Here is a 26560-nt window from a genome sequence, read left to right on the forward strand (position 1 = left end):
CAGAATAGTACATCATCTGCAGAAACTAATTCCTTAGGTGTCAGTTCACGGATTCAGCAGCAACCTAAGCCCCGTGCTCGTGCTCCACAGCAGCACTGTGCTGCGAGACCCGGAGGAGCGGTATTGATCCTCTGGTGCCTTAAACAGTAACGCGTTTACAGCCCTCGCTCCTTGGATTCCTCCTGAAACCTCCCCCTTCCAGGCCGTGGTGAAGAGCAGAGGCCCCGTGCCCACCGAGGGCCGGGCGAGCTCCCCGTGGCCAGGCGGGTGCAGCGGCCGCTGGAGGCTCGCGGCGGATCAATAGCAATTCTGTTATGGGCCAGATGTCAAAGCACAGAAATATGCTTTCAAATCCCAGGGACTTGCTGTGACAGCTAGTGTGCTAAAAGACATTTGCTTGGCAATCAAAGGCATTAATAGTGGTTTTTGTTGACCACCTGTTCAGGGGAGGTTTTTAATTACCTTTTTGGTTGCTGGCCAGCGTGATAATACCGCTGCATGTTTCCTTTCCTCTGTTTGGTTCCCCCAGCTTGAACACAAAGCAAGCATTAAATTGCCTTTTCAGAAGTGTTGAAGCCTTTGGAAGGGGTGGCATGCTTATTCCATATCTTAGTTGTATCTTGAAACCTGGGGTGACAGGAAGTTGAATTTCAAGGGAAAAGGCTAAGAATAGGCTTCAGAGTAATTGGCAGTCTTTATGCTGCTCGCTTTGTTCGGGAAGTTTGCATGCCGGAGGATGGCTTGGGAAAGACACTTCATTACAAGTGGCATGAACTGGAAGGAGAAAGGATTGCTGGTGCTCTGTGTAATTTTTGGATGCAATCTTCTAATCTGAGAACTTGAAAATGCGGAGTCTGACACCTGGAGGGTGTTTATTCCAGTGTGGATCACCAACCTTCAGATTCCTCTTAAGAGACCTCTGTCTCCTGAGCTAATGCAGAAACTTTGCGGTAAGCTGTTATTTTCTGTGTGAACCAGTCAAGAGAAGAGGGATGAAATGCGCGCTGGTGAATGGGTTTTAGAGATTCTCGTTGACAGCAGCAGAGGATTGCAGCATTCTGGCCTTGCTTTGGGAGCTCTGGCAATGCTCTGCTCATAGATTTTCTGTGCTTTTACCCCAGGCTGTCTCATTTTCTACTCACTTTTCTTTTTGGTGTCTCCCAGCTCATGTAGCCTCCCATTTGTCTCCTTTCTGATTCTGGAGGTGGGGTGGCAGCAGCTGCACCCCTGCTGGTGGGCAGGCTCCGTGCTCCCTCCCTGCTGGCTTACCTTTAGGAAAAGCTGTGTGAAGCCCCCGTGTCCTTGGGCATGGGGACTGGAGGGGGTCACACAGGTGGGGGCTGTGCGGGAAGGAATTGGGCTCAGCGCAGGGATGGGGTCTCCAGATGTTTGAGCTGCCAGATTCTGCCAACCCTCTCCTGAGCACATACAGTCAGATGGGACTTGGCCCATCTTGCACAGATTTTTCCATCAAAAATTAAGGTAAATTGCTGTCACAAGAGTGACGCTCTCTCCTCTGCACCCCCTCCTTTCCCCTGGCTTCTTTGTCAAATTTCAGGGCTCGTTCCTGAGCATGCGGTTGCTGGAGATGCTGCCTACAGGCATGGACAGTAAAAATCCTTCTGCAAGGAAAATGGAGGTTCCTCCAAGCTGGACGTGAAGGAGACCCAAAACATTTTGGCTGAAAATCTGCTGTTCTCTGCCATGAGCGTGGTTTCCCATACTCTGACCCCTTTGCGCCATAAGAGAAAGAAACCATCTGCCTCCCCGGGCCAGCCTGGGGTCAGGGTTGTGGCACTGCCTTCAGCCGAATTTCCAGGGACTCGGACTTGCCACTGACCATCTAGATATGCTTTCCGTGGTTATAGCGGGCACCTTTGGAGTGGGAGTGGTCAAGGAGTGAGGAGGTGGAGATGCTGTGGCGGGGCTGGGTGGAACAAAGCCTCCCTGCCCTGGCGGAGGAGCTTCCCTGGGGCCGGGAGCCGCCGCTCCCGCAGCGAGCGCTGCCGCTCCAGCCCCCGCCAGCGTGGTTGTCAAAGCTGTCTTTGATGCGGGGAGAGGATAATTCTGACCTACCTCTGAGAGCTGTTAAGGATTAATGTTTACACAGGGCTTTGAATATGTCAAGCTTTATGTAAATACCAGATATGACTTTTTTTTATTAATACCCCCCACATGCTCTCAAGTAAATAACCCCTGCTATGCGCGCGGTGCCTGAAGGCAGGCAGGGAAGGCAGGCAGCACGGTGCCGGCAGCCAGGACATCCCATGGCAGCTGCTGGGCATCGCAGACCCTCGCCGGCGTGCCCCCGAGAGGGTCTGTGCTCCCTGACTGCGCCCCATGGTGAGATTGTAGATGAACAGTCAGGTAGGAACGGAGCCACGTAGCACTGGGCATTTAAATGAGTAGGCAATAGCCCTTCGGGGCAGGCTGGCTTGGTGCCAGCTTTATTAATTATTACTTTTTTTCTTTTTAATTTGCAAAAACAGTCATCCTCTGAAATGCCACTTCAGGGTTTAAAAGTAAGTTATATGGGATGAAAGAAGGCTTTTTTTTTATTTTTTTATTTTTTATTGTGCAGAGAAATAGTTAAAGTATTCTGTCATTTTGGACTTTAAGTTCCATAAATTTATAACTTGGCTTACTCTTAATATAGGATGCTTAAAGAGGTAGGATTAACCTGTGGTTTATAGCTCCTCTGTCCTTATTTGTATGCGTCTGTAACAACAGACAAAAAGAAAACTTTACATCAAACCTTTCCTGTATATTTCGTATATAAGGCTGTGTCAGGCTTTTACTGCTCCATTCAGGAACTCATTTCCAAAACTTTGTTATGCATAAGAAACTATAGAGGGGGGTGGGAATTGACTTTTTGCCAGTTACTTACTTAAACTGAAGAGATCTTTGCATTCAAATTACTTATCTGGAGTGCTGGCAGGCTAATAAATTCAAGGGGCTGTTCTAACCACTGTCAATCTCAAATGTAATCCTATTAAAATAATTGAGTATTTTTAGGGTAGAGAATTCCCCCTTCCTGCTGTCCGCGGCACACAAGAGAAAACATGAAAGGCGGCCTGGAGTGTCCTCCGAATGTCATTGAGCCGACCCTGCGTGCGTTGTGTAATTCCCTTCTGCCAGCACTTGGCCAGCTGCAGCGCGCCGTGGGGGCACAAAGTTTGTAACGCAGTAATGTGGGGCAGTCCGTACTCCAACTTCTTGCCTTTTTTTTTTTTTTTTGGAAGAGCTGTCAGTGGTTTTGGCCTTGCTCTGTGTTTCGAGTGGACTAATTCTCCTTGATTACAATGGGAGACTTTTTGTTGTCCTCTGGGATTTGCACTGGGAATGCCAGGAATGTCAAACCTACCCTGACCTGCTCTTCCAGGGGCCATCCCATGCAACTGCCAGCTGCGCTGTGCACTTAATTCACATGGGAGGCTACTGACCCCGTAGCAAATTCCATTTTTTTTTTCCCCTGATCCTTATAGATGCTGAGATAGGTGCTAGCAATCTCTCTGCCTGTTCTTTTTGTTTTTCATTTGAAAGTCAGATCGGTTCTTTGTTTTGTGGTGTGGCTCCACGAACAGTTGTTTCAGCAGAGCTAGGACAATGGAAGCTCTTTGTGGTGATGCTGCTGTCGAAGCCCCCAGGACATCAAAGCGTAGCTTCCGTTGCTTTTTCAGAGATGACAGTTTCTCCAGTTTGTCTTTTGATAATCTTCAAATGCAGGCATGACCTGAATTTACGACGTGGAGAAAGAAAAACGGTAGGAAAAATCTCTGAAAGCTTTTAAGGTATCTTTGACAGCAGTAAACTAGAGAAAATAAGCACAAGTTCTTTCCTCCCCCTGTTATTTTTGCAGGTCACTTTAGGGGAAATCAGAGCAAATCTGAATACTTCAAAAACAACCCTCAACCCAATTTCCACCAGCAAGCAACCAGAAGTCTCCTGCCATGCAGCCCGCAAACCTCAAATTCTCTTTGGCAGGCTTGTGTGAAAACCATCTTTGAATTACTTGCCACAAACAGGACGTGAAGTTCCCCTGATCTGGGAAAGTAAACGCATTTATTTTCCGTGCTATGTTGAATCGCTGCCGAAGCTTTTACGTGGTGGTGCAGCACTTTGGCACAGACAGCTGACCTGTATGTTTTCCTATCTTGGTATTACCTTTGCACCCAGCTCAAAAGACAGCGTTGTGTGGCCAGAGAGAAATGATGGGATGCAGAGGTGATTCCTGTTGCTTGTATCCTCATAATTACAAGGGAGTGATACTGTTTAGCCCAGTTTTTCTGCAGAGCATAATCTAAAATGCGTGCCCGTCTTGCTTTGTAGCCTGTGTGTGTTCCATTTCACCCATGAGCTTGTGTTACCTTGAATTTGTTTATGGCATGCCGTTTTCGGTAAAGCAGCAAAAGAAATGGTCACATAATTCAGCAGGGCTTGCCCTTGGAGTGATTTAGTTACGCTGGGTGATGGCTGAGGAACCTTATTGATTTGGAGCTCCCATCGGAGGTGAATTCGGAAAGCTTTGCAGCACCTGCAAGACACTCGCCTGAATAGAGCTACTGAGAAAAGCATTTCAGTTATTGGCAGTGCTCCTAATGCATTTTGTATGTGTCTATACCACAGGGAGAAATGTGTGGTTATTGTTGAAATATTATCTACGCAGGTTTTCAGAAGATGAAGAAAAGGCACTTTGCTGCAATAACTGTTGTGGACATGCTATTGTGATAATGCTTTGGCGTTTTTATATTGAGATGTGGCTCAATATATTTTCGCCTTGCTGTGTATGTTTTTAAAAACAGTCAAGCAGAGATATTTGATAAATGGTGCTTTGAAGGCTGCTTTCTGCTGTCCAGTAATTTTGGCTTGAAATGTTTATTTGAATCGTTATTTAGTTTAATCTACTTGGATCTAGATAGTAATACGTATCAGCTGTCCTAGTAGCTGTGCTATGTATTAAGCATGAAATAACATTGATCATAGGAATATGAGGGAATAAATGAATCTCTCTGAACTGCTTTATGTTGGTAAGTTGATTTGGATGAACTCAAGGGAACAGATTTTTCTTTTGTCATGGCTTTGCAATGTATGTTGTGGTCTGCTGGAAACAGCTCTAAATACGTCTTGTAGGCACCGTAATTGTGTGAGGAAATACCCTTTTTGTGTGATGACTTTGCAGGAAGGCTTTATGATTGTTTTCTGTAACAGCACCAAACCTGTGGCTTTTTCTCAACCCCTTTTCCAACATGGCTCATAAAACTCCTTTAAATGTGTGGGGGGCTTTATGTGAAAGGCAATTACTTAGCACTGGCCTCAAGGGAAATGGTACAGTGTGGAAAAACCTGGAGGTGAAAATAGGAAACCTGTGTCATAGCTCAACATTTTTGTCTTGTTTGCTAGCTTTTCACCATCTTTTATCCTTACAAAACAAAATGGAGCTTGTCTAATCACCAAAGTTGCAGAGTAAGTACTTGTGTCCAGGGTGATAGTTGTCAGTGCCAAGAAATAGAATCGAGCAAAATTAAACCAAAACCTGATTAGTGACCTACTTACAAGACGCAAAAGGTTCTTGTATTCCAGCTTAAGTAAATTCCAAATACTGTATTTAATTGTTTCTCCCTGATTAATAACATCTAAGTATAGTATCAGTCAGGATTTTTAAAACAAGGAAGCAACTTTAAAGCATTACATTTACTTTACCTTGGGAGAACTTAATTAGCTGTCAACCACACTGCACATGAATGGTGACTTTTGAATGAAATTATCAAATCTCTATTCCTGAGGCATTTTTTCTCCCTACTTCCACAATAGAGGGGAACAGGAGAGATTTGTTTAGACAGAAGCAAAAGTAATTTTAGGAAAATGCTTTTGTGCGTGCAGTTTTCTTGTATTAATTACAGAAGCATATAAACTTTCTATTCCTGTGTGAAAGTGAGTGACTTACACAGAGGGGTTATTAAATCAGGTTGGAAGTGCGCTTCCAAGCAGATATAAGATTGTGGCCTTGTGGTTCTCCATTTAAAGGGCTAATTTCTTACGGGATTGAACTTCGATCATTCAGCTGCATACCATGGTAATTTACTTATTTTACAAATGCAATAAATAGATCAAAGCCAGCAAATCAACTGAACAATCCTAATTTAGATCTCCTTGCTTTTGCCATCACGTGATGGCAAAAATGTGGCATGGCTATCAGGAAATTTGATGCACTGGTGAAGATGGTGAAGAGAGTTGAGGACATAATGGTAAAGCAAATGAAAGCAAAGCAATTTGAAGTATTAAAATATCTTAGTGTTTTGATAGGTTTGTTGGCAGTGATGTGAGTTGGTGAGACAGTGTGTGAGTATAAACAGCTTTACTGGAGCATTAATGTTAAATATAACTTGCCTCTTCTACCCACCGCACGCCTAATGCTAGGGTGAATGTGTTATCCAAATGAATCCTCTAAACCTGTGTTTTAAGGACCAGCCTGTTGCTTTTAGGTCTGATGGATCTGGCGATTGTGTCATTCTTCAATGGTTTCTCACCAATGTTCTCATAATGACTACAGCAAACACATGGATGACAATAAAAAAAAAAAGTATTTTTTTTTTTTTGCTAAAATGGGGATATTTGCACATTGTTCAGAAATTCGATGCATGCCTACATTGATAATCAAACCTCCAGTCATAGCTTAATTATATGGTCTGATTTTAGTGGTTTTTTTTTGTTTGTTTGTTTGTTTTGTTTTTTTCCTTCACCCTAAGAGCCCTGAACAAGGAAGAAATCTAGATACAGCAAACATCTCCTGAGAGGACCCTTAGATGCTTTGTTAAATTCTGTTGTAGTGCTCTGAGCTTGGTGTTTATCAGGAGTGGAGGTGATAGGCACTCTGTTTTAAGTTCTGGCTTTATTTGAACTCAGAGTAAGTTCTCAAGTTCTTGTATGGGTCAGGTACCACGAGGCTTTTTCTGTGTGCTGCACTCTGGTTGTGTTGTATGAAGTATCTTCTGCCATGGTGGCGTCTTCACGTTTTATTTTGAACTGTGTTGTAATTCGTCTGTTGCAGTGATGCGTGTGTTTTGCAAAACATACCTATGGCTTCTCTAATCATTCTTGAAGAAATGTTGTTCTGTCACCTTGTGAATGATCTGCGAGGAAAGTTTGTGAGGCAGCGTAACACGAGCTAGAAATGCTTCAGCCGTTTATAAGTGATTATATTCAGTCCACAGTGTCCAAGCACCGTAATGAATGGAGTCAGTGCCACTAATGGCACTGATAGAAGCAAATTCTACCTTTATTTCCTGTAGTCACTACATCATCTCGACCAATGGAAGCCATAACAGGATTTTCACACAAGATGGGCATTAAATTGCTGATGATGCGTGAGCTCCTCACATCCGCTGGGCTGTCACTCCTGGTAGCTGGCGATTCCGCAGCTAGCCTGCATTTAGCTGTAACTTCATTCTTGGTTTGTTTCTTAACTCGTTTGATTATATACTAAAACCAGTTCCTTTATGTCTATTATTTACATGAACTATGCAACACTGTCTCTAGTTTAAGGCAGGGGCTGTGCATGGTGTAAAAGCCTGACCGAAGCTGTACCGCTGTTTGCTGGCAGTGGATGGCCTTGCAGCAAGCGTGACAAGTGCTCATCTCTTGATGAAGTGGGTATGGGCATTACCAATCTTTTTTTTTTCCCCGTTTTCTGAAGTCTTGATTTGACTTGAAAATGAGAATGCCTTGTACTGGTAGTTGGGGTCAGAAATGCTGGAGTTGTATTTAGAAATCCCCTCTGATGCGTTGAATTTTGAGTTTACCGTAATTGTTAATGCTGACTTGAGGTTTCTGAGCCAAGTGCAGGGGTACTTGCAGCTCTGTTTTTCTTTTTTCTTGGAGGAATGGGTGGGTGGTATTTGAGTTGTGTATGCTAATGCCTTGGTAAACTTCCATCCTTCATCCCGTGATTGAAGTCCTCCTGTTGTCTCAGTGGGGACAGAAGTTTGCTAAATCTGTTTGGAAATGGAGACGTGTGAGACAATAAGGAAAAGGACTGTTCTGGCAAAAACTGAAATACGTAACGTTGGGGTTTTTTTCAATCCAGAACTGCCCTTCAACTCCAGTGTCACAAGTCTTTGCAGACCTTCTGATTGAGCTTCCTTGCCTTCCAAAGCAATATTGAGAGAAACTGTAAAGTGCTCCCCACATATTTGTGGCAACTTGTGACAAACAATTTAAAATTTGGCAGATGTAACAAAATTGTTAGCTGTATCCTGACACTACTTCTGGGGCTTAGGAATGTGTTTTTGTAGCAGATGGAGCTATTAGTTAGCTGTGCTATCTTGAAGAATTGCTTTCCCAGGTAATCAGCTCTGCTCATTTAGGATGTCGTTTCCCCACCTCGATATGTCAGCCGAGGAAGCAGGAATGATTAATCACTGCGGCTTGGACACTGCACAAGAATAACTGCGTAGAGGGAATCATTCTGTGGAGCACCAATGCCACAGGGAGTTTAAAGTGCTCTGATGCAAAGCAAACAAGATGGAAAAGATGACCGTGATGCTTCCTGATGGCTGTGTGTCAGTGCATAGAGTTTCTGTGGCAACCTGAAGATTTGCAATTCATAGAAAGCCTGGAGCGAGACAAAACTTCTAAGCCCTGGCTGTCACTGCTGTGGAACGGGTGCCACCAACACCTGGCAACCTTCTTCCATTGCTTGCTTTTCATGCTTGGCAGAATAAATCATATAAGAGTAACGTGCACAGTTAACCCTTATTAAAATGTGTACTTTCAACATTTCCAGTTAATCCTGTACAAAAGAAAGGTTTATGAGAAGTGTTTGAAAAAATAGCATTTGCTATTGATCTTAACTGCAGGCTTACTGTTGAAAATACTGCTTTCTTGTAGACAGATCAACAAAAATATAAAATATTATAAAATAAGCAAATATTTCTTTTGGATTAGACTGAAAATGAAGTGTGTGTTTTTTTTTTTTTTCAATTACTAGTATTCTTAAATTGCCAATAAAGGTTAATCTTTCTTCTTTTCTCATCTAGCAGATCTCAAGCTCAAGTCTTTATGATGACTACTTCTGTTTTCATTTAACCTCTTTAAAAGTATTTGGAATATTTCGCAAGACTTGGTGTTGTGGTGCCTCGGATTTGTGATATGAAAGGGTATCAGTGTGAAGTCGGTAGAAACCACTGAGCTAAAGCTATGGTAGTTAATACTGGCAAGCTTAATCTTTGTGAAGATGTCGACTTGAAAAATGGACACTGGAAACTTATTGTTAACTCTTAGTCTTCATTGCAGTTTGGGCTGTACAGCAACTGGTGAACTCTGACTACGAAAGCTGTAGTAGCAGCATTAAACCTTTTGTAGTGACTTCTACAGCAGATGAACAGTCTGATGTGAAATCTGAAGGACTGCATTGCAAAGTTCACCCGTGGCATTTGGTGCAAGCAGGCTGCCCTGGTATCGCTGGTGCTGTCTCAGGAGGCATGCAATGAATTGGTCAAAATACAGCGGTAGTGCTGGCAGCTGTGCTTACCTCATGTCACAATAGATGCTTCCTGATTTTATCTTAAAAAGTCACTGCAGCATTGTAATACCTCTTCCAAAAACTTGCTTTGAGGGCCCATTTGGCAATGTAGTGCTCCCTGGGGCTTCTGGAGGGATTTTGCTTTCCCCCTCCGAGCGCAGTGCCAGTGTCTGCAGCACACGTCTGTCTGCGCTCGCTGCTGGTAGAATAACAAACTCGTTTCCTTAGCGTAGCTTGAGGCTTGTGTACCTTTTGCATTTTCTGCATTCTCTGCACCTAATCCTAGATGTTTCCAAAGTTAAATAAAAGGTCATGCATATTTTATACGTCTGGTGTAAGCATGTTATTCCGTACTTACATAAAGACAGACCGAGTAAGAAGCTGCATGCATAGAAAGTAGGATAACATGCTGCTCAGGGCTGGTTGTTTTCTGGAGTGTGTGCTGGCCCCAAGGCATCGAGACATTTAATTTGTAGTGCAGCAAAGATATTTACCTTGAAGCGTGTTTGTGAACCTTCTCCTTACCTAGTTTAGTCATGTCTGTTTCTGAAAACATTTTTGTTTATTTTCAAAGCACCTAATGCCTGTAGCAAAATTTTGAAGTTAATTGCCTGGATATATACTGCAAGGAAAATGAAGTGTTACAAGAAGATAGCTGTAGATAGAGGGGCTGAGAGAATAACCTTGGGGCATCTGCCTGTGAGCAGACATGTAAAAATATTAATTTTTGAACTTTTGACTTCAAATGTTTTGTGTAAAAATGTTTAAGTACTCTTTCTATCAGATTTGATCTTTGGAGTCACAGGACCTTGTTGTGGTTGGCAGAGCTCCTGTAACATATTTCTTTTTAAATGATCTCTGAAGTTGTCAAGTACTTTTTTATGAAAGTGCTTGATGGAAAGCTGTACAATTTGTTCAGGCAGTAGCGTAGAATGAGTTGTGTTTTTTCAGGGGAAACTTGAGTTGGGTTTTTGAAATTGTTAACATTTAAGAGAAGACTTGTTGAGTGAGCGCTCACAGGAATGGAAGCACAGCTTCTTCTTTGTTCCCAAACAAGCATGTGAAAATACACGGCAGAGTACATGTACTCAGGTATGGGCAGGGGCAGCAGACTTGTTTCTTTAAACTGGAAAGTTATTCCTAAAACACAAAATAAAAACTACAGGGGTGTGGGCTTTGTTTTTCAAGATGTTTATATGTCAATGTTCACAATTTGTCTGCCCCCTCCTCCCCTCATGTGTTGCCGTTATGATGGATGAATTTCTTGGCTACTGGCTCCATAGTTGTTGTGACTGAGTAGGAGCATCCTGACACGCAGAATCACAGCAGACTGGAGCTGAGTCATAAATGACTGAACTAGTTAAATTATCACTTCCTACACAGGCTCACTGAAGTTGTCCTGAGAATCCAAATGAAGAGAACTTCCACTGGCAGTGGGAAAAGCTCTGAAGACTTTCATGCAAGTACATAAATAAAAAATAAAATTAATTACTGACTTATTGCTGAATATCAGAATGGATAACCCAAGCCTGAGCGTTCCTTGCAGGTGACCTTGCAAAGCTTCTGTGGGCTGCAGAACTTGTTTTCCAAGCAGTGAAGATGCCACCTATTTCTGGCTGTGACTCTGAAATTGCCTTGAAACAGGTAGTCAGATACTGCTCGAACATCAGCTAGCCAAGAGGCAAGCAGCATTGTTCATCAAGATTAACCATTTCCACGTAAATAATTCAGAGCTAAGAAACGTATCTTTAAGAAATATATCTTTAAAAAACATACTATTAATTCTGGGATATTTCACAAATCAAGAAGAATTGGGCTGCTCCAGTGAAATTCTTATGTTTCAGTCTCGAGCCTTCTTCCCCAGGGAATGGACAGCTTACGTGGAAGCATTTTTCACATATTACTGAGTCTGTTTTTGACCCTAATAAGGCAAATGGTCAAGAAAAGAAGAGCAGCAGGGATATGTCAGATGAAAAATTAAGCGTTCTGAAATTGATTATACGCTGCAGAAACGTGGTCGTCTTTCTAGTAGGAAACTGTAAACAAAACAAATTGGATCAATTATCTCTTTCTTTGCAGCAGCCATTGCAATTAGTGAGCACCTGGAGTGCAAAACGTGTTTCCCAGGTGGAGTCAAAATAAAACGCTGGGTGGCCCCAGGCCTTGTGCCTGCACCGGCTGCGCTCTGCAGCTCGGGAGCAGCGCTGCTGCCTGCTGCTCCTCGCCAGCCTGGCACGGGCTGAGCTGGCGCTGCTCGTGGCACGGCTCTGAGATGTGTCCTTCAAGCCCAGGTGTGCTGCATGGCAGCTTCGATCAGTGTGGTCACCTGCTCAGGGTGTGTGGATAGGAAAAATAAAACTTTTCTGCGTGCGGTAACTTGCAGGCAGCCTTCACCAATCAAGGTCCCTTCCTCCGTGCATTTCTGCAGCGGTTTCCAGACAGCCATGGTTCAAGTTCTGCGCGTGGCTAGATGTTTTGCCAAGCCTGGGACTTGATGAAATGAGGTGCCATGTTGGGAAGATAGTTTTGCGCGCAGACTTGAGTCCATGAAGTGTACCTTTAATAAGAAGTGTCACTTGTCAAAATAAATGAGCAAGATTTTTATTGCATGTTCACTCGCTTGTAAAATTTGCTAGTCTGCAGTGGCTCTTAATCATTAATGTGAATTAGCCAGGTTCTTCTGTAGTTTAATTACTAGTATGTCATGTTTACATTCTCTCTTGATGAACTAATGGTTACATTATATGCACAGTTTCATTATAGGTAATGGGCAAAATAAAAAATAGCAAAGATGTGTGTAGATGCTGTAAAGTGCTCATTCTGCAGAAGATTGAGGTATAATTGCAGCTGGGGACAGAAGTCTGGATAGGAGCTCTGGGTCATGATGTCCAACCCTGTCAGCTGTCCATAGCAACATGAGGATGATGAACTATCCTAGTCCAGGGCACATAATGCTCCTATGCAGGAACTGCTGCTCAGGACATGTGTCTCTGATAACACTTGTTGCTTGCTTGGGGTTCTTCTTTCTGTTGACATCGTCCTGCTTTGTGGTGGTGTTTGACAGTACCATTCCGTATTCACAGTCTGTTTCTCATAGCAAGGTTTAATTATGTTGATAGGCAAAAGCAGGAATGCTTTCTATTGTTTCTTACTTCATTGTTCCTTGAGGATTAATGAGAAAATTGGCAGAAAATTGACCAGAGTTGCAGACTTTTGAAAGGATTTTTTCCTTCTGTGATATTACTTACAGCTTTTCAATAACTGAGAGAGCTTTTAAGCTATGTCACACTGTGGTTATGTTGTATGTTAATTGTTTGACTTGGCTTTTATAAGATGACTGAGCTACAGTATTTAAACAGAATGGCAGGTGGAGCCATAGATAACACTGAACTGATATTCATTGCGAGAGATGTACTCCTACAGATTGTCTGAAATTCAGCTGTGGCTTTACTCATCTTCTTAGGTAAGTAAAGCAGAGCTAGTTATGCAGCAGACTCTGTGCCTGGAAAGTTGGTCTGTTGGAAGTGCAGCCTGGCCAAGCTTTAGAGGTGGCTGCCAATTCGTCCTCCGAGTGGCAGCAATTGTACCGCACTTTTCTTCCTTGACCTCTTGCTCAAAATGAAATTCTTAATTGCTAAGAAAACTGAGTCATACTGCATGTTGTCAAGGAGACAAATAACGCCTATTGAACTCACAGAAACACCGTTAAAGACATTGGCATGTTTCCTCTTAGTTCTATAAGCGAGCGGTTTGTGACACTGAAGTTCTCCAGATGTTATGTACAGCTGTTGCCTGAACAATATAGATTTCAAAATGACATACCTGAATACAAAAAAAGCAACTTTCTGCTTCCTCTTATCTGTGCTCCTAGGGAATTCTCTATTTACCTTGATAATGCAGGCTTCTAAGTAGCTGCTCTTGATAATGACTATGTAAGAGCAGACAAGATGTGCAGAGGTCGTAATTGGAAAGGGAAATAACATTTAAGAAGTGAGAAACTGAAGATGCTTTCCATATGGAATAATATATAATCAACCTTTTAAATGCAAGGAGTGCTGACTCCTTTTTTGGGCAAAAAATAGTCTGTAAATCACCTGTAGCAGTTCTGCTGGGTAAGTCACCTTGTTACAACTAAAGGGGAAATGAGGCTTAGCGTCCAGCTCAATTTATTGCTTTTATATTTTCAGTCATGTTATTTGTTTACCTGCAGCTGAGTGGATACAGGCAAAATTCAGAAATGGTGGTGTAGGAGAACTTTTTTTTTTTTTTTTTTCCACAGTCATAATGGTGAGCACGTTTTGTGTTCGGAGCATGTTTGAGGTCTGTGAGCACGTTTGGCTTTGAGCTGGTGCTTGTGTGCGCTAGTGCGAGCAGGGAGCACTGAGCAGGTGCTGCTTCCCTGCTTGCACAGGTAGGGCTCTGCCTCTCTGCAAGGCACTGAGAAGGTGCAGGGACTCGCAGTTCTAAGAATACTTATTTCTGGATTTACTTGCATGAATGGATTTAAATGATTTCCATAACAATTACCTCTGGAAATTCCAGTACTTGAGCAGTTCTTACTGTTTTTAAGTGAAGAGACACTGAGGTAAAAGCAGTTTATGCTGAAGCAGTTGCTGGTCCATGGCTAACCTTGGGGTAGGATTCTGGTGTCTTGACTTTACTATTAGCAAGTCACTTTCTTCCATTGATCTTTGAAATAAAGGGTGTTAATTACAGGGCAGAAGCTTCACATGGAGCCATTGCAAGAAACATCAAGAATCTAACCATGGAGGTATCCCTGAGGGATGGGCGATCAAGTTGCTTAAAGTTCAGTGCTCTACTGCAGTTTGCTTGGACTAGGTTGAAGGTGGCTTTCCACACATACACCTGTCTTTTATCTCAGGGCTTGGAAGAATCCAGATGTATGCCCGTCAGTGTGCCTGCTTAAATTAGAGGTGACAAATTATTGATAATTAGCATTGCTTTTTGTTTTACCATTGCAAAATGTGAATTTATAAAAGCCAATTTATTTTTATCTTTGGCCTCAGGAACTCCAGAGCAGTTGTACTTATTCTTAATTGCTTGTTTTATGGGTGAAAATTAGGCTGTAATGCGAACTGCAGTGTGAGGAGCTTGGTGAGAATGCTTGCAATGTTTGAATGGCAAGAAGAAAAACCAGTGCTGAGGTTTGTCTAATACTTCACAAATTCCAATTTTTATTAAATTTAACAATGCAACCATTTCTAACCATTCTATAACTAAATATAGTAATGAAATTTTATTTGAAGTCAGGAACATTATCCAGATATGACTTGATGTGTGTAAGATACTGCACATCAATGGAGTGGTACAGATTGTGTTAAATGGGCCTGAAATAATCTTCAGGAAAGAAAATCGTTTTCTATTCTTCTTGACACAAAGTGTTTGTCACAGATATGCATTCTTATCCACATCTTGTTAGTGAAATCATTATACTTTTCATTACAACTTTTATGCAAATATGCTGGTTTTCCTTGATTAGGTTTGCATGAACACGCTGTAATTACAGGCTGAGGTGATATTAATGTGTAACAATTAAATATGTAATTACTATGTGTAATTACAGCTAGGAGAGTGCGTTGTAATAGCCTGTGCACCATGCCGACTCACGGGCAGGGTGTTGCCCGCGGGAGCCAGCAGTTGTGATTTTACGCCCATTTGTACCAACAGATCTTCAGTGGCTCTCGTAAGAGATGTCCTTCTGTGGACGGGGCCGTTACCGCTGCGGACACGCAGGGTTTTACCCGCACCCTTCTGCGGGAGCTGCGGGGCTCTGGGAGCACACCCGGTGGCCCGGCCGCGGGCCTGGTCCGCTTCGGGCAGGGATTTGGCGCACTCAGCGTTTCCCTCCTCCTGCCCATCTCCTCGCAAAGGGAGCCAGCGGCGGAGGAGCCTCGTGTGTCCCCGGCTGGCTTTCCAGAAAGCTCTCCCAGCTCGCGTCCCGCTGTCGCTGCGGTGCCCGAGCACACCCTGCAGCCGCGGCCTCCTGCTGACAGGCACCAGAGGATGGGTGCTGGCAGAGCTCAGGGCCACGGATTTAAGATGTGACGTGATGCAGGCATGACAAAGGCAGATCATCAGCAAAGGACGCGTATATTCCATTCGATATCTGATATATCCACAGGAATAGATCTGTTCCTGGTGCGAGGAAGGACTTGGTGCCCAGACAGGGGGATTAATTTTTAGCTTCAGCCTGGTGGTGCAACTCCTCAGTTCTGTTGGGCTGGGGGAAGGTTTTGTTAATGTGTATGGGGAGGAAAAAGAGACCTGTGCCTGGGAGGTGTTTTCAGCCATCGTGTGTGGTGCTTCCCTTTCTGCAGACAAGCAGAGGCTGTGAGGAGAAGCTTTGTGCTCAGGGATGCTGGGGCTCTGCTGGGGGTCCATGAGAGCTGTTGCCGAGCCTTTCTCTGCCACTTAAAAACCTGCTGTGACATGGAGCTTTGCTAAAGAGAATGACTTAAGGCTAGCTCTTCAACCACATCTTCTGGACATGCAGGAGTACCTGTTTTACCTGGCTCTTAGGACAGCTGGGGGTTGGTTGGTTATGTATATCTGGAGATGAGAACTGTTTTCCTCTTAGTACGCTTTTACTCTGATGCTGTGAGGATGATTTTGCTTTAGCTCCTTTCCATTGATGTGTAGACCAGGCAACAAGAATGCCTGGGGGGCACATCTTGAAGAGGGCTACCATGAAGCAGATAAAATGGTAATACTTTTTCTGCTGGAAGAATACCAATGAGGGACTTGAGGAACCTCCTCAACTGCGGTATTCTCTGTACTAGAGAAGTAGCCGAGGAAGAATACAGATCTAGCCCAGTTAAAAATGCTCCTGATACCTGCACTGCAGTGAGGACACAGGCTAATGGCTAGGGTATCCGAAACATGGGAAGGAAGAAAGTTTGAGGCAATGGGAGTTTCCTGATAGTGTCCTAATATTGCTTTGTATGAATGCGGTATGCATGTGCATTCCTGCATGGCTTGGGGGGCTGGCTTGTCCTGATGCAGCGTCACTTCGTGGGGGATGCAGGAACAGAAGTGCCGGTGGTACAAGGGATCAGTCTGTGCTGTGGTTGTGGACCCCTCAGGGGGAGTTTTTCCTCTGTGTGACGCTTCGCTGTGTCTTCAGTTGGCACTGGCAGAAAGAACATACCTGCTAAATTTCTCCTCTTGGAGCAAGGTTAAATGGCCTTTTCCAGGGGATTAAGTATTGAGACATTTTCAGTTACTGAGGATATCCATTTCTTGCTCTGAGGGAGTTTCAAAGGGTTTGTTTCTATTTGTTAGTCTCTGTTGGGGGAGAAGGGATTCCGTATCAGCAGTTGTGGAAATGTACTTTTAGAGATGACTGAGTGTAATTAAGAGATGTGTTGGCAAAGGCTTGTATTTAAACGTCTTCACTTTTTTCACAGAATCCTTATTCAAGTGTTCCTGTAGCTGTAATTTCTTTATTTTTGGTTTGGAGTTTGGGTTTTTCTGTCAGCTGATAATGCAGCAAGAGCTTCTCTGGTGGCTTTCTTGGAGAGGCAGAGCAGCCTCTGCTTGCTTCCTTTCCACTGCTTTGCATCCCACAGCTTGAATTGTGATGGGACTCCTAATGCAAAAGCACAACTTGCTATCTGTAGCTTGAATAAATGAGTTATTATGCCAGTAAGAATTGTTTGAAGAATTAAAATTGACCCATTTCCTTCAGGCACAGCAAAGTTAATACTCAAGAGTGTTAACATCGTAGGAGTGATTTGAGAAGTATTATTCATCAAATCCCTGTGCTAATATGTATGTAGGTATAAATAAAAAGGCCTCAAAGGTTGTTTCAGTATTTATTAACCTATCCTCTTCTTCAGGGGCCTAACTTGGCTGCAAAAGCTTGGTCAAAGCTTTTAGTTGTCTGTGCACTGTTTCCCACTTTACTGAAGCAGAGAAACCTCTTCCACGAAAAAAGGCTGTGTCAACCCCTGCTGCAGGAAGCCGCCACCTTCTTCACTATTGATGCTTACTGTGCCCTTCTCTTGTTAATGGTGTCCTATCCTGAGTACTACTGTCTGCTTATTTAGGGCTGTTGTCATGTACCTGCACAAAAACAGCAACTTCAGCAGTCGCAGAGAGTTCCTCTTGCTGCAACCTGAGCAGCAGTGGGCTCTGGACTGAGCTGCAACTGGAGTGGTGCCTCTGCCATCACCAAAACATGCCCAGAAGCTCAGGACAGATCTGCTGCTGTGAAACTTTGTGATAGACAGCATTAGATCTTGCACTTTCAATTTTTCTAAGATTTAGCTCGGAGCTAGGGTCTGTATTCATTGTATTTTAATAAATACTACAGCATAAAAGCACCATTTTTCTTTATCTAGATTTTTGCATGTAACTTGCTATATTTGCATTAATTTTATTTTTTCTCTGTTTTCTTTAGGTAAGTGGATACAATTTGAATGTTAATGTTCTGCATTGGACAGCTGCTGAATCTGGACACTGGAAACCGTGAGCCAGTTGTCAGCTGAGCGATGCTTCCTTAGTAAGTCTAGAAACACCGGACCGCGAGAGCTGTGGTGTCCCTGCAGCACGGATGGGGGTCAGCCTTGTGTTGGTCAGAGACGCACAATTTCTGGATGCTGGGGTTCTCGGTGGCTTGTTTGGATAGGCAGGTTGCTTACCTGTCACTGGGGAAGTGCTGATAACTTCAGGTGGCAGGTTGCCTTTTTTTTTTAAATTTAAAACATCTACGGTCGTTTGTGTATTTGTTTTGTTTTGTTGTTGTTCTGTTTTGTTTTTCTTTCTCTGGGATTCTCCCACTTGGTTGAGGAGAAAAATCACACTTCCACTCTCACCACTGCTGTGAAAACCCATTTAGTCTTTCCCATGTAGTGATATTTCCATCTGATTTTTTTCCATTATATGGTTAGGATTGTTATTCTTCAAAGAGTAAATTTTAAATACAATTTGATTCCTTGGTTTGGGAGCGTTCTTCAGCTTAGTTTTGAAAGGGAGCATGAGGTAAGAGGCAGGAAGTTTTTTTTTTATTATTATTATTTTTAAATAATGCTTAACCTAGAATTAAATTCAGAGGAGTGCCTGGAGAAAATAAGATCTTTGATCAGATTCTCAGAATACTTTTTTGTCTTATCTAATAAGCAAGAGAAGCTAGTAGAGGGAATTATACGCTGGAAGGGGAATTTTAATAGCAACAGATATGCAAAGAGGAAAGCATCTCAAGTGAATAAAGTATGCAGACTGGTAAATGACGGATCTTTTCCCTGTTTGAAGAATGCAACTGTTTTGTGGTACAAACCTAAAACCTGGCCTTCCCCACTGGAGCTAGAGAAGACTTAGCATCTACCTTGAGGTTTTGAGGTTGTGAGAATCCATAGTTCTTGCCTGTTGATGTGGAAGCCTCCCAACCAGAAATAAATTAGGATAAAGTAGCAGTTCCAAAACCATTCTGTTGCATCCTCACTTCTGATTGTACAAACCTTGCCTATGTAAATGAATTTGTTTTGCAGCTCCACTTCTAAGGGATGATTCTTTTAAGTGCTGTACACCCATAATTTCAGTTCAGTTAGTTATTGGAGAGGATGTTGCATTTTAATGCAGATACAATCATGATCAGCTATCTGAACACGGGTCAGTTTCCTTCTTTTAGTAATGCCAGGGCATATTACAGGAAAATACGAGCGTCTTGTACTGGGTGTTGGCTGCTCTCAGACTCTTTTTGTCTAAGAATCCAGTTAAATAATGCAGCATTTTGTCTAATTTCTGGAGGTGTCATTTAAGCAGCTGTGTTCTAGAGGCAGGGCTCTGGGGAAAACAGAGGGTTGGCTTTTCTTTGTTTCAGATGTGCTATCGTAAGTTGGAGTGTCAGGGTCAGTTATATGGCTGTACTGTAGCTAATTCCAATTAAGCAGAAAGCATTTTCAATTTTTTTAAAAAGAAAATGTTAAGAGCTTTAATTTACTGCAGTGAACTGTGGCTCATGGCCTAAGCTGGGCAGGCAAGCCCCGTTGCGCAGGCCTGCATGTTAAAGTAACACAAGTTCTGGTTGTCAGTGATGCGTGTGTGATGACGTAAAGGACTGAATGAGCCAGCCTGTGTAGTTGCGGGTACTGGCTGTGGGCAGAGGCAGTGAGGTGCTGTCCCAGATGAGCTGCCCTCTTCAGCTCTGGAGCCGCAGACCGCTGCGCACAGGTTGCTGTTTTCAGCCCGGATGCTCGACATGCGGATGGTGAGGCTCAGCAGGCTCTGCACGCCTGCCTTTCGTATGCAAAGCCAGATGTGTGGAGTGGTCTGCTAATTAGAAGGGAAAAATGGGAATGGGAGCAAAATAAATTATCATTCCAAGTGGGAGCCATTTAGTAAAAAATACTTGTGTAATGTGTTAGATTCTCTTTTTTGAGCAATAACACCCTCATCGTTGTATTCAAACACTGAGATAAATGCATCAATCTAAATTCATGATTTTGGTTTTTTCATATAGTTGCTAATTATTGAACATAACTAGTTTATTCATAATTTCTTTTCTCCTTCTGCTTGATAGCCTTAATCCTGTATTTGTGCGGCTGTCATTCCCATGGTAACAGACTAGTGTCTGAAGCAGAAGATTATTAAACACAGAATAGTACATTAAAATAATGTTAAGGTTCTGACTTAGAGACTTTCGCATGGGGGCAAACTTCAAAAAAAGAGAACATTTTTACAAAAAGCAATTTACTTTGCCAGTAATGTTCCCTATTCCCATAGCTATTACTGAAGAGATTTGTTTGAGTAACAGCCTGCTCCCTCGCAACCCATCTCCTCCTCCCGCTTTGCAGAGAAATCCTAATCTTGTGTTTGTGTCGTCAGTCTGTTTCCATGGTAACTGTCACAAACGTATCGTGACCTCACAACAGGATGGGAAAGGACAAAAATGTGCGTTGAGAGGCGGTATTAAAAATGATAATCAAAAACAAAGAAAAACATCAAGCCCTGGTGGGTGTAACAAAACATAATAGAGAAAAAGGTGATGGGGTTGTGGTGCACTGGTCTGGTAGCTTGTGTGTGTACATATACAGCCACAATTACTTTGCCTCCTGATCTTGCTTTGCAGAAACTTTCCTGTAAAACCATGTTAACACTCTTAACTTTATTTATCCCATTGCGTTCGTGGCAGTGTCGAGTGTCCAAGGTGGCAACAGTACAGCAAAAGGGTGAACAGATGGCTTCCTTTAACTTGTGATTTGAATAGCAGGGCTGGCAGCTGAATGGGCACGCTACCTTTTTGTAGTGTCAAACGTTGACCCTTTTAGCTTCTGGAATCTGTTTTCTGCCATGGGTCGTATATGAGTGAGGACAAGGCACTAACTGTGGCTTTGCTGCAGCATGGGAGCTGTAGGAAGCAAATTTGTGGTGATCTGCAATAGCAGACTTCAACAAGGTGCTGTTAACATGTTTACAAAAACAGATTTTCATTAATTAAAACTGAAGCTAAAATTTGAAAGAGGATTAGGAAGGATTAATAAAGAAAGGTAGTGAAGAGGCTTGATTATCTGCCGTGGAGATATCAGCTGAATAACATGTCGTGGGCAATGAGGTGGAGTAGAAAATTCGTGTGTACCTGGGATCGGTGGATGTGGCAACTTGTGATGCTCTTTGCTCGTTTGTGCTGACCAGGCTGATGTGGGAAGTTTCCCAGGGAGAAATTTGCCCCTGTAAGTGCACTGGCAAGAGCTGCTCCTCTTTGCCTTGACTCGGAGCAGGTGAGAAGCTCTTGGCATAAGGTAACATGGGAGCTGGGTTGGGTCCCCCTGCTGTCAGGACAGAGGCTTTTACTTTGTCCTTTCGGAGAAGCAGCAAGTTGTCTGGAGATTTGGTTTTGGTGATCTGCTTCCCTTAGGATTTGAGAGGGATGTTAGCAGGTACATTTGAAGGCATCTTGCCAACACTTTCATCCTGCAGCCTGCAAGAGCTGACTTTGGCTGCTGCTGGGCTGCAGTCCCTGCCTCTGGTGACTTTCCTGGAGCAAGCGCATCCGCTGATGTCAGGAGCACGGAGCCATGCTACCAGTTGGACAGCCTCTTTTGTGATCCTTTTCAGAGCCCACAGTTAAGGCAGTGTTATTGGCAGTCCTGGTGTGTATCAAGTCATGATGGCCAGCAGCGCTAAGGAGGGGTCTCCAAAGGGTACTTCTCGTTCTCATCCAAGGAGCTGTGTGTACAAGTATGATCCGGCCCCTGAGGGGAGGGCTGAGAAGGACCGAGGTGTGCTGCCTGGTCTGCGCAAGTGGGGTTTGGAGCAAGTGCTTGTATTATGCTGCCTTTGAGCTCATGCATTTCCTATACCAAGCATGTAGCAAGCAAAGATGATAAAAATAGAGAGCTACATACATAAAGTTACTGCTGCTCAAATGCTATCTTCATTTGCAGATGCTTAAAGCAGTGGAGCCACGTACAGAAGGTGTGACTGTCTGCATACTTCATGTATTTTTAATACAATCCTTTATAGCACTAATAAAATCTTCGTGCAGCTTGAGCTTCAGCAGGTGCTGCTGGCCACACCAAATAATAATCGATATGTGTACACTAGATTTTTTCAGACAGCTGCAAACTTTTTCTGTGCACGCTGTGTGGCCAAGGTTGTGCAGTGCCTGCGTTCCTGGCTTGCCCCTTGTGCCAGCACATAGCGAAGCGATGTGTGGCTACACGAGAGGAATTCAGAACGGGCCAGCCTGGGGCGAGGGCACGGTGAACTGGTCTGAATGGAAAAAGCCTCTGTGGGCATTTCCAGCCACGTGCTGGGGTGGTGCTCACAAGAACAGCATCGTCCTGATGCCTTTTTTTTTAATCACTTTTTTTTTCTCTAGGAGTAACATGTAGGGCTCAATTGATTTGTAGAACATGTGCTTCAGAATTCCCTTTCTCTTTTAAGCAGTTTCTCTGTCCTCTTACTTCTAAAGAGCTTAAGCATCATTTTCCTCTTCAATTGGTGACGCTGGAAGAGTTGAGCAAGCACAGATTTCTGCGTTCCATAAACCATAAGGTCCTGCCTGCGACTTAAATCTCTTTATTTGCTATGTTATTGCTTTTCACATATGTTTGGTTATAACAAACAAGTTTTCCCTCTGGAAATTGACTTTTTTTTAAAAAATGGGAGAAAAGAGGCTATAAGGAAACATTGTTATCAGAGTATCTTGTTTCACTCTTTGCCTTAAGAAATATGTGACTTCAAAAGAAAATAGCAGTAGGTCTCCTAGTTTTTGTACCTTTCCTTTGTTCCATTTGTAATGTGTGCTGGCTAACTTTTGTTTTAGACTACAGCCTACAGTGACTTCACAAAACAGTTTTGTAAAATGGTGCTGTAACACTTTCTTCAGTGGATTTTGATGTTTCTTCCTCCACTGACACGTTCCTGTGGCAGCTTCCACTTGTGTGGGAGTGTGCATCCCCTGTGAGTATCCTTCATAGGTGCATGTACAAGAGGGAAATGACAAAGTTAGCAGAAAAATATCCTTTGAAAGTAGGGCATCTTCGCTTCTTGTCTCTTGCAGAGCTGCTTCTGTTTTGTAACTGTCGTCTTTTCCCTCCCTCCCCAGCCAGCCCTCTGCCTCGTGGATAATTTATGACCGAGTTCACTGAAATTCTACATTTGGCTGATACATTGAAAAATCCATTTGCTATCAATGACTTCCTTTAATATAAAAGGAAGTAGATTTATGGGAAGAGGAGCACTGGCATCACAAGTACCCTTTATCTTTCCTCTTTTAGTTCATTCACTCCTAACCTGTGTCTGTTTGAACCAGGAGCATTATTGGTGTTCTGAAAGATTAGGATTTGAAACTGTAAATTTAACTCTGATTTGCGCCTCCTGGGAGATAACCTGAGGACACGGGGCTTCAGTTGCATTAAAACACAGAGGTATGCTCCCTTCTGTGCTGTGCCCATTTTTTAATATTTTCTTGAGCTTTTCCCATTGAAGATAGAGGGTGAGGAATGAAAGTCTGAACTGGGAAGCAATGATTTTTACTTTTAACTTGATTCTTTCCCTGCTTTTGTGCAAAAAATATGATGGGGCTTTAAAAATGATGTAATAACTGACTTTTAAGGATATAATCCAAAGTCACAGTTACGACCTCTGAATGGAAAACGTTTCCAGAAGTGGGTTTAAATCTGCAGTGAACGGTAAGGTGGTGTGACCAGCAGCCGCTGAACCCATGGCACCAGAGAGGCAATGGGAGATGATGGGCTGAGCGCAGCTACCGCAAGGTCACCGCTGTGCTGCCTGTGGATTGAGCACCTATCGACAAGTTATCTTCAAATTATCTTCTCTGCCTCACTTTTCAATTCAAGAGCCACGCCAGTGTGCTAATCCCTGGGCTCCAGGAAATGTGAAAGAGCTCTGGAGCAGCAAGGCAGGGCAAAATTAAATTGGCATTGGGGTTGCTTGGTTGAAGGGGACAGGAGATGACGTATGAACCCAATGCAGCTTGACTTCTAGGACAAATGAATTGGAGGTAAAAATACTTCTTCCAAAAAGGGGGTAGAAAAGCGCTGAGGTTTGTAATGGAGTACTCAGCCTAAAATAATTTTAGTGGGTTTCATGGGAAGATCACTTCCAGTGTTAATTGACGTGCCTTTTTGCTTGAAAAGGATTTTGTTATTAAGTGAGTAATGGGGCTGTTTTTCAAGACATCTGAAAGCTGAATTGGGATCTCTTCCAAAGTCCAGCAAGTGCAGAGGTGGAGCTGCTGCTGGCGAGATGAAATGCCTTGCTGAGGTCTGGCCAGGCAGGTGACCAAGGACCCTGGCCCAGTCGAGTGCTGGGGACATGGGTAGCCCATGCAGGTGGCCGCAGGAGATGTGTGGTGGCCAGCGCTGGGCAAGTTCTTTTAGGGCTCACTGCAGGCAGTGTGCTGCTGTGTGTGCCCCTGGTGCTGCGCGCCTGCCCTGGGAAAACACGTCTGAAGCTTGAGCCTGCAGCAGCAGCCGCTCCTCTGCGTGGGGTGCATGGGGGATGCTCGGCGGTCCCCATCGAGCCACGTGTTCATGCACTGCTCAACTCCTCTGTAAAGGACAGGAACGCAGTGACGAACCAGCAGAACACAAGGCAGCAGCAAAGGCAATGTGCTTCCAAAAAGGAACAAGAATTAGATGGAAAATTCCTGCATTTTGTTTGTTTTGATGAATTCCGTAAGTTGGATGTCTAATTGTGCTCAATTATTACAGTCTAGTGCAGATAGGTTAATAGTTTCTAGACATTGATGTGCATTGATTTCTTTCTCGGGCTTTGAGACAATAGTCAATTTATAAAGAACGACTAACTTTGGTTTACTGTCAATTGTTAGTTTTTTTGCATTGCTGCTGCTGTATTATTGGCAGCCGTTAAATTGATTCAGTTTGAAAGCTGAATGAGAAATTAGTGTGTTCTTATGTGGACATGTTTCAACTAAATTATTAAATGAAGTGGTTGACTTTTCTATCTGAATTAAACAAGTAGAAAAACTATAATTAACTATTTCATTGACTGGGGAGAAGCTGGAAAATTGACATAAGGTGTTGACCTCTGATTTTTTTTTTTCTTCCCTGTTCTGTGGAAGCCAGGGTGAGCTTTAACAGGGATAAAAGATGAGACTGGTATATATAATTTGCTCCTAGAAATAAAAATGTTTTCATTTCATTCTTGCACATCTCTTTTGCTTTATTTCTCCTTTCCCTCGGTAAGGTTATCTGGCAGTTTCTGATACTTGCCAGTGCAATGATCCTTACAGCTCTGTATCGTATCGCTCACCCTTGTAAAGAGGTGCCTTTGGACGCGCCAGAGGCACGGGCTCCTTGGGAGACCTTGCAGTGCACTGACAATACTGAACACAGTTTTAATTATGGCTCAGAGGGATGGGGGGGGAAGATTTTTTTTTTTTTTTTCCTTCTGTAGGAAAGGCATGTAGCTGCTCCAGTGACAAACAGTCTGAAGCTTTGCTGTCTGCCTTCCTGTGTGCCTGCGTCCCAAGCACTGTGCAGAAGGCAAGTTTCAATTCTTGAGCTCTGCAGCAGGAACAGGCTTGGCCCAGGGTGAACTGCATGCCCTCCGCTTACCCCATGTGATATAAATGAAGTGGTCTGCAACGCCAGCATCTTGGTACAGTACACTTTGAAGATGCTTCACTAGTACCTACCATTATTTATACTCGATCTGCATTTGTACTCTGAAAGGCCAGTTACGTGGCACTAACTTGCTCTTCTTGAAAATGGACACGGACGGTGATGGTTGGGCAGCGAGGAGGTGCAGCTGGTCACGGCCCTGCCCTGAGATCTGGGACTGGAATTCAGGCAGTTCTCTCTCCTGCTTCATGTTGGGCCTGGCTTTTGTTTTGGTTGGTTTTCATGATTAATGAGCACGTTGCACAGCCTTCCCCTGCCCTCACCCTGCTTTGTACTCTTCTGGTGCTGTGTAGCTCTCCTAGCACCATTGCCTACAGCAGTCTGACTTCACTTGGCTGTACACACTTACTGGCTGTTGGCTTTTCTTAAAGAAAAGAAAGAAAGCAATGCAGCACTACCTTTGGTTTGGATATTTGCCTAATAACACACGTGTGCCACTTACATGTCATAATCAACTTTTCCAGGAAGATTCCAGCAAGTCTCAAATAATACAAGGTGCTTCGTTCAAGTCTCGGGGATGCTAGCAGATGTCCTGCACCCGTTGTTAGGCCAAGATTCAACAGCTGCTCTGCTGCCAAGTATGTTAAGTATGATGGGTAGACACTTACTTGGCACAGCTGCCCATTCCTGGTAAAATGCTAGAAAATGCATCATATTATTATTGTGTGAACTTTGAAGCTCACAGATGGAAAGCAGCACGTAACAAATGATTGGTGAGAGTCCATTATAATAGCCATTGCAAAACCTCCCCCCGGCTCCACGGGGGTGCAGAGCCCTGGTTTACACATGAAGAAACGGAGAAGCTTGTAAGTGGGAGAAACTGAAGCTTGTAGCAGCAGCAAGTCTTCAGTTACTGAACGTTTCGGCCCCATGTCCATCCTTACACAAGAGAGAATGGTACTGGTCA

The 26560-nt window shown here is 43.5% G+C and overlaps 1 protein-coding gene across 1 annotated transcript in view; it reads left to right on the forward strand.

The window, feature by feature from the left end:
* The first annotated feature begins 843 nt into the window (after positions 1 to 843).
* Positions 844 to 26560, forward strand: part of CADM1 (cell adhesion molecule 1) — a 152231-nt gene continuing 126514 nt past the window's right edge. The window contains exon 1 of the mRNA XM_035346189.1: positions 844 to 950. Coding sequence (XP_035202080.1) covers positions 935 to 950 — 16 coding nt within the window. The 5' untranslated portion in view covers positions 844 to 934. The remainder of the gene's footprint in view (positions 951 to 26560) is intronic.

Source organism: Oxyura jamaicensis, chromosome 24 (assembly GCF_011077185.1).
Source record: "Oxyura jamaicensis isolate SHBP4307 breed ruddy duck chromosome 24, BPBGC_Ojam_1.0, whole genome shotgun sequence".
NCBI classification, from domain to species: domain Eukaryota; kingdom Metazoa; phylum Chordata; class Aves; order Anseriformes; family Anatidae; genus Oxyura; species Oxyura jamaicensis.